The sequence below is a fragment of the Triticum aestivum genome, chromosome 7D (genome assembly GCF_018294505.1).
Source record: "Triticum aestivum cultivar Chinese Spring chromosome 7D, IWGSC CS RefSeq v2.1, whole genome shotgun sequence".
NCBI lineage: Eukaryota > Viridiplantae > Streptophyta > Magnoliopsida > Poales > Poaceae > Triticum > Triticum aestivum.
Window position 1 is genome coordinate 592635174 of NC_057814.1, and position 7988 is coordinate 592643161.

Genomic DNA, 7988 nt, shown 5'->3' on the forward strand with positions numbered 1-7988 from the left:
TTCCGTCCATGGTAACACTATTGATGAGCGAACCATAAGTATCCATCCGTAGAGAATGTCATCAATGACGAGCGGACGCTAAACATTTTTATTTCACAAAATTTTGGACTCCGATAACTCCCGAACATTGGGGATTTGTCCATGGAAAATCAAATGTTTTTCTTTTGGCAATTTATATACGCGAGGGATGGTAAATCTAGTTTGGAAGCATGGCAATTTCGCCCTCAGCTTACTTTTTGCCAGAAAATCGCCGTGCTTGTCAATTAAATTTGTCATCGTCATCTCAACTAAAATTGCCATAAAAACGCTCGATTTGCCATGGGCAGATCCCGAACTTTTGGCATTTATCATTTCTGAACTTTTTTTATGTGTGCAAGCTTTTCCGGTGGGAAAATAAAAAAGAAGCTATTTAGCATTTTCTAAACCCATCCTCTGATAACGTTTTGCCCATTCATCTGAATGAACTAGTAATCGAGTAGACAAACCATAGGGAGAAAGCGAAACGGAAAAAGAAGGCGTCCAAATCCACAGGCGCGACCGCGACCCCGCAACGGCCGGCAGAGGCGACCGCGCCACCGCTTCCCCTTCCCCGCCGCCTTTGCCCGCGCCGCAAGCTTCCTCCTCCTTCCCTCTCACCCGACGCCACCACCTCTCCAGGTCTCCCCCAATCCCGCCCCCGCACGTCCAGATCTTGAGGCGGCACAGGTGAGGCAGCGCAACCCCCTCCGTCTGTGGACTGTGGTGGTGGCGGCGGCGGCGGCGGCGGCGCTCGACCGGCCTGCAGCGGGATGGCGTACGTGGACCACGCCTTCTCCATCACCGACGAGGACGACCTGGTGGGCGGCGCGGCGGGGGGCCGGCCGCGCGGCGCGCCGGTCAAGGAGATCGCCTTCGCCGCCGCGCTGCTCGCGTTCGGCGCGCTCGGCGTCGTCGCCGGCCTCGTCATGGCCGGCCACCGCGTCGGCGGCGACCGCTCCCACGGTGAGGCCAACATCCGTCTCTCTGTCTACCTCCGATTAGGATTTGCAGTTGCTTTGTTTGGTGATGAACTGGGGAACTCATGGAGGGAGGGGCTCCTAGCCCTGCACCCTGTTATTTATACTTGCATTTCAGAGAGTATTCATTTGTAATGATTGCCTGAATAAAAATCGAACATCCTGGATCTGGCTGAACTAATTCTGTAGATAAGGTATCTTGTTATGCAGAATTGCAGATAGTAGAAAAGAGAGATTCAGACATGTTTGTGCTAATGAATTTTGAGAAACTGGCCAAATGAACTAAAATCTACGAAGATTGCTGTGTGTTGCAGTAATTTGTTAACCCCCTGAGCTGTTTTGGACGTCAGAGTGAACTGAGAAGAAAATCAACCAGAACTCATGACAAGTATGGGCTGAGAAACCATCAAATATCTTTCTCTTTTGTTGGCTCCACTATGTGTAGCAGTCAAGGATATCTGTTTCATAATTGAAATCGAAGACCATCTCTACCGATTATAAATGCGGAATCATGTACGAACGGAATTGATATTACAAACTTATGCCATGCTTATTGGCACTCAATCCCAGCAGTGTGCCAAAGCCCACATGTAGCAAAGCGTTAGGAAGTTCTGAAGAGGCATTTTTGTTTGTTTCAATCCGTAGATATGTCAAGTCCTTTTGCACAATGTTGGCAAGAGCCTGATGCATACAACTTCACTTTGCAAGGAAGGGCTAATAGCATACGTACTTACGGACGGTTGTTGCAGTTTGAAGATACTTTCAGGGTGCATGAGTGTTTAGTTGTTAGCTTGTTCCAGAGTACCGATCTCTCAATATCTCCAATATCTCTAGCTGTTGATGATGTACGTCTCTGTTTTTCTGGATACAGGGATTTTCTTCACAGTGCTGGGCGTAGTGATGTTCATCCCTGGATTCTACTACACAAGAGTAGCGTATTATGCTTACAAAGGGTACCAGGGCTTCTCTTTTGCCAACATCCCTCCCATCTGAAGCAGCAGTGGCTGAACCTGGTTGGACCGTCTCATCCCTTCCTATAAAAATGTGAACATGTTTTTTTTTTCTTTAAACCCTTATAGATTGTAGTAGTAGTTGTACATATAACAAACAACTAAAATAATGAGAGACCACGACGATATGGTAGTTTCACCTGATAGCCTGTTAATTGTGTGATTATATATATTGATGAAAGGGCTTCTCTTGTCGATATCACCAAGACAGTTTGTTGTGATGCTGCTCTGTCTATTGGTTCTTCGGACTATTAAACCCAAATAATAAGTGTCACACGTGTGTCACGAAACACTCCGGCCTTATTTTTTCAGATAAGCTTGTCTTGTTTTAGTGGGATATCTATCTAGCAGGAGGACCGTTTCATAAAGTTTATCCATGTTGCTTGCACTCGAGTGTGTACTGGGCTGGGTTGTTTACCGATCAGTAAAATATCGTAACCCAATGTGTTTCTAGAGTTGGTAATACAACCAAAGAGAAAAAAAAAAAGCTGGTATACAACGCGACTCCGAGCCCTTCTCGATTTCTGGGCCCATTGCGGCCCCCTCTTCCAGGCATAAATATCGTGCAGATGGCTCCACGATCTGAGTGTTTTTATTTACCGATAACAAAACCTACGGATGTCTCTGCCGCCGACGATGCTGACGTGTTTACCAGACGACCTGATCTCCGAAATACTCTCATGGACGCCGGTGAAGTCCGTCTGCAGATTCCGGTGCTTGTCCAGGGGGTGGCATGCCGTCGTCTCCAGCCCAGCGTTGCATGCCGTCGTTGTCCAGGGGGTGGCATGCCGTCGTCTCCAGCCCAGCGTTGCATGCCGTCGTTGTCCAGGGGGTGGCATGCCGTCGTCTCCAGCCCAGCGTTGCATGCCGTCGTTGTCCAGGGGGTGGCATGCCGTCGTCTCCAGCCCAGCGTTGCATGCCGTCGTTGTCCAGGGGGTGGCATGCCGTCGTCTCCAGCCCAGCGTTCCTCGCCGCGCACAAGTCCCGGGTCGAGCCGCACCTCCTCCTTGCCACCAGCTCCTCGGGCAAGGAGGCCAGCAACGAGGGCCGCGACTTGCGGCTGTTTGACGAGGAAGGCAATGTCGTGAGAGTGATCAAGAGTGTTGGTGCCCTTTGGACGGTTTGCCATGGCCTTGACGGCCCGGTCTGCGTCACCCGCGATTTTCGTGGTCGTCGCGAAGTTTTTGACGTCAATGTGATCAATCCGGCTCCCGGGAGTGTTCTAATAATGGCGACCGTTGAGTTGGAGAACCAAGAGTTCTTCCTCTTCAACATCGGTTGTGCCGCCCCGTCTGGCGTGTACAAGGTTGTCCACTTCAATTACAAGTCTTGGAAGGTTCTCACTCTGGGAGATGACGCCAAGTGGAGGCAGATGAGGTCTCCAGCAACCAAACTGTCTAACTACTATTATCGGAATTTCATGGTCACGGTCAATGGTGTCATGCACTTTCTTTACACGTCACGTAGGTTGCCGCTGTATGAGAATCTTATATTAAGAAAAAGGTAGCTGGTTTGGAGAGAGGGCAGCAGGAGGCAGTACCCATGGAAATCAAGGATCGCAAGAGACATACAACCCGCAGGAGGCAGTACCCATAGAAATCAAGGATCGCAGGAGGCAGTACCCATGGAAATCAAGGATCGCAAGAGAGGGCAGCAGGAGGCAGTACCCATGAATTGCTACCCGACAGCCTGCATCAAGGATCGCAAGAGACATACAAGGTCAAAACTATAAGCAAACAAAAGAAGCGGCCTTTGTTGCATATACGCACCCGCAGCCCGGCCATGGTTGTGCTTCAGTGCTTTTAGAGGAGGACGCAAAGCTGCAGATAGATGCTCCTGTCAGGCACCTACCTACCTTGTCTGAAAACTCTCTTGCGGCTGCTGTTCTGGCTCTGAATCCACCCAAATCTTACTTCTCACTCAAGCAGTCAGGACCCTGACCTGACTGGATGTACTTCACCGGGTATAGCGCACCATCAAGGTCTGAAAAAGAAATGAGCATATCATGTACTTGATTTGTACTCGAGCAAGATGGCGTGAGATTGAAATCAGCCTGAGAGGGTGAGGGAGGTAGCAAGGTGGGAGGGCACTGGTCCTCGCCTTACTTGCTGCCCTCATGGCCCAGGCCGGTTCCCAACGACATGCCTCGGACAGGGCATACTGCGACGCCAAACAATGTCCCACGCCAGATGCGGCTCCTTTCGGTCGCACAACAGAGGAGACGAGGAGGGGTCTCAGGGCGAGCATCCGGCAGGCAGTACCCATGGAAACCATTGTAGTCGAATTGCTAACCGACCTGACGGCCTGCGTCAATAATGACAAGTGGCATACATGGTCAGACTAGAGACAAACAAACAAAAAAGAAAGGGACTTTACTGCCTAATTAAATCATATGCACCTGCAGCCAGGCCATGGTGCTGCTTGAGTGCTTGCAGAGGATGACGGTGAGCTATCGTTGACGCCGAGCTTCTGGCCATATATAATCTGGACCACCGGACAGTGAATTAGTCAAAATCCAGCATACACAAACAGCAGGCCATCTCTTTGTGCATAAACGTGGGAGATGTAAATACTTTTCCATTTATGCGTTTCACTGTTTACTGTACGCCTCCATCGATCAGGCACCTGCCTGCCTACCTTGCCTGAAACTGAAAATGAAAACTCTGCTGCCGCTGTTGTTGTTGATCTGAATCCATACAAATCCTACTTATCAATCGATCAGTCAGTACCCTGACGGGATGTTCTTCACCGGGTACAGCGTACTGTCAAGGTCTGAAATGTTTTTTAAGCATATCATGTACAGGATTTGTACACGAGCAAAACGGATGACCCAGCCTTGCACACACACACACACACACACACACACACACACACACACAGAGAGAGAGAGAGAGAGAGAGAGAGAGAGAGAGAGAGAGAGAGACGTACTGAAGAGGGAGGACGATGGTCCTCGCCGTGGTCGCTGCTGCTCCGTCCGGCCGCACAACGGAGGAATCTCGGGGCGAGGATCCAGCGCCACGCCGGTGACCCAACAGGGCTAGGGTTCGATGCCTCCTCCATGGATGCGTGGAGGTGGAGATCGAGGTAGATCGGCCGCCGTCGTCGCTGGGTTGAGAAGGAGCGGCGCGGCCGGGGATGGGCAGAGAAGAGGAGGATGGGTGCGGTGGCGATGGCGGCTGGCTGTGCCTGTGGGTGGTGACAAGGGAAGAAAGGCTTTGATTTGGGCTGAGTGCGATGCGGGGAAGGAGGAGTTGACGCGATGGGCCTTTTTTCCGGTTGGTTTGTTGGCTCCCTAATTTTCCTTTTAATTTCGATTTGATTGAACGCCATTCAAGCCAAGGGCGCCAACTCACAATAAATTCGCCTCTCTTCCCTCCACATTTTTCCGTTTCCTAAATAAATTTGTTTTATATTTTTTGGATTTATTTTTTTAAGAATACACGTAGGCATACACTCATCCCTATAAACACTCGCGCGCAGACCCTACTCTTATGAGCACCTCCGAAAGACTGAGCCGATATATCGTCTCACCGCAGGCGCCTCGTAGTCTATGGGAACGTTTCCCCGCACTGAACACGTATCGCCAAAAATCCTCAAATAAATCCAGGAGCACCTGGACTTAAACCCTGATGGGCTGGCGCCACAATTGTCCTCCTAACCATCCGACCATAGGTTGGTTCGCTATAATTTTTTGATTCAATCGGCCCTACCAAAACAAGTGGTACGTACCTTCGGGTTTTTTCAAGGAAAAGGGAAATGCCACCTAGTAAGTCCATCCAACTAGCTAGTCAACGCCAAGGATTTAAGCCCTTTGTGCAGTTGGTCACAAGCTTGACCCAAATCTTTATTTAGAGCAACTCTAATGGGGGGACTCATTTCATCCGCCTACGTCCGTTTGGGTCGGCGCGGGCAAAAGTGATGGCCCAACGCGCCGATCCAAATCCAAATCTCGTCCGCTGTGCGTCCGCGCCGACGCATTTGCACCCCAAATGCGTCCGCGCGGACGCGGAACGGACGCCACGCGCGTCTCCTCGGTGACCGCCGCGGCCCCACCTGGCGGTCGTCCAACCGTCCGCGGCCAACCTGGTTAACTTAATTTATGACCTTGGACCCACGCGTCCGCGACGGCGGTCGTCCTTTTTTAAGCCGACCGTGCGGCGGGGTTGTCCTCATCCAAATCGCCGTCCACATCTAGCAAGCTCTACTCCCCCGTCGCCAGCAAACCCTAGCCACCACCACCACCACAGCGAGATGGGGCTCTTCTCCGGCGCCAGCAGCAGCAAGGCCAAGGGCAAGGCCCCCGCCATCCCTTTCCCCTCGGAGTTCCTCCCTCCTCCCGTGCCGGCACAGCTGCCCGCGGCCGACATCGCCGCCGCCTGGAACACGGCGTTCCCCTGGGCCGGCCCTGCGCCGACGCTCATCGACCTCACCGACCCCGAGGGCGACGACGACTATGACGCCTAGGGCAGCGCGCCGCCTCGTAGTTTAGTTTGCTTCTAGTTTTATTTAATGCTAATGTGGACGCGTGGACTCTCGCCGGCCTTCCTGGCCGACTTTAATGATTAATTAAGTTGTTTTTATTTTAAATATGCATGCACTATTTTTTTGTCGGCGCCGTCAAAATGGGTCGAGCGAACTGTGGAGGGGGCACCGCAAACGGTTAAGAGAACAACTGTTGTGCTTTGGGTGCCCCCTACCCCCGTATATAAAGGAAGGGAGGAGGAGGCGGCCGGCCAAGAGGGGTGCGCCATGGGGGGGGGAGTCCTACTAGGACTCCATTCCTACTAGGATTCGCCCCCCCCCTTTTCCTTTCTTCATCGGAGGGTAAAAGGAAGGAGTGGGAGAGGGAGAGGGAAAGAGGGAAAGGGGGGCGCCGCCCCCTCCCCTAGTCCTATTCGGACTCCCATGGGGGAGGGGGGCGGCCACCCCTTGTGGGCTGTCCCCTCTTTCTCTCGTGGCCCATGAGGCCCATGACTTCCCCCGGGGGGTTCCCGTAACCCCTCGGTACTTCGGTAAAATACCCGAACCACTCGAAACCATTCCGATGTCTGAATACCACCTTCCAATATATCAATCTTTACCTCTCACTATTTGGAGACTCCTCGCCATGTACGTGATCTCATCCGGGACTCCGAACAAACTTCGGTCACCAAAACACATAACTCATAATACAAATCGTCATCGAACGTTAAGCGTGCGGACCCTACGGGTTCGAGAACTATGTAGATATGACCGAGACACATCTCCGTTCAATAACCAACAGCGGAACCTGGATGCTCATATTGGTTCCTACATATTCTACGAAGATCTTTATTGGTCAAAGCGCAATAACAACATACGTTATTCCCTTTGTCATCGGTATGTTACTTGCCCGAGATTCGATCGTCGGTATCATCATACCTAGTTCAATCTCGTTACCGGCAAGTCTCTTTAGTCGTTCTGTAATGCATCATCCTGTAACTAACTCATTAGTCACATTGCTTGCAAGGCTTGTAGTGTTGTGCATTACCGAGAGGGCTCAGAGATACCTCTCCGATACTCGGAGTGACAAATCCTAATCTCGATCTATGCCAACCCAACAAATACCTTCGGAGACACCTGTAGAGCATCTTTATAATCACACAGTTACGTTGTGGCGTTTGATAGCACACAAGGTGTTCCTCCGGTATTCGGGAGTTGCATAATCTCATAGTCAGAGGAATATGTATAAGTCATGAAGAAAGCGATAGCAATAAAACTTAACGATCATTATGCTAAGCTAACGGATGGGTCTTGTCCATTACATCATTCTCTAATGACGTGATCCCGTTTATCAAATGACAACACATGTCTATGGTTAGGAAACTTAACCATCTTTGATTAACGAGCTAGTCAAGTAGACGCATACTAGGGACACTTTGTTTTGTCTATGTATTCACACATGTACTAAGTTTCCGGTTAATACAATTCTAGCATGAATAATAAACATTTTTCATGATATAAG

General features: G+C 50.7%; 1 protein-coding gene and 1 long non-coding RNA gene across 2 annotated transcripts; one reads left to right on the forward strand and one right to left on the reverse strand.

Moving 5' to 3' along the window:
* Positions 1–435: 435 nt before the first annotated feature.
* LOC123168610 (transmembrane protein 230) lies at positions 436–2249 on the forward strand. The gene is made up of 2 exons (XM_044586494.1): positions 436–981; positions 1867–2249. Exons 1-2 carry the CDS (start codon positions 789–791, stop codon positions 1986–1988), a joined length of 315 nt encoding a protein of 104 aa, XP_044442429.1. The 5' UTR covers positions 436–788; the 3' UTR covers positions 1989–2249.
* A 181-nt stretch (positions 2250–2430) lies between these two features.
* Positions 2431–5240, reverse strand: LOC123168611 (uncharacterized). Its single transcript, XR_006484429.1, has 4 exons — positions 4934–5240; positions 4404–4489; positions 4111–4309; positions 2431–3988 (listed from the first exon to the last, which is right to left on the reverse strand). It is a non-coding gene; the product is annotated as an uncharacterized lncRNA (long non-coding RNA).
* Between the last annotated feature and the right edge of the window lie 2748 nt (positions 5241–7988).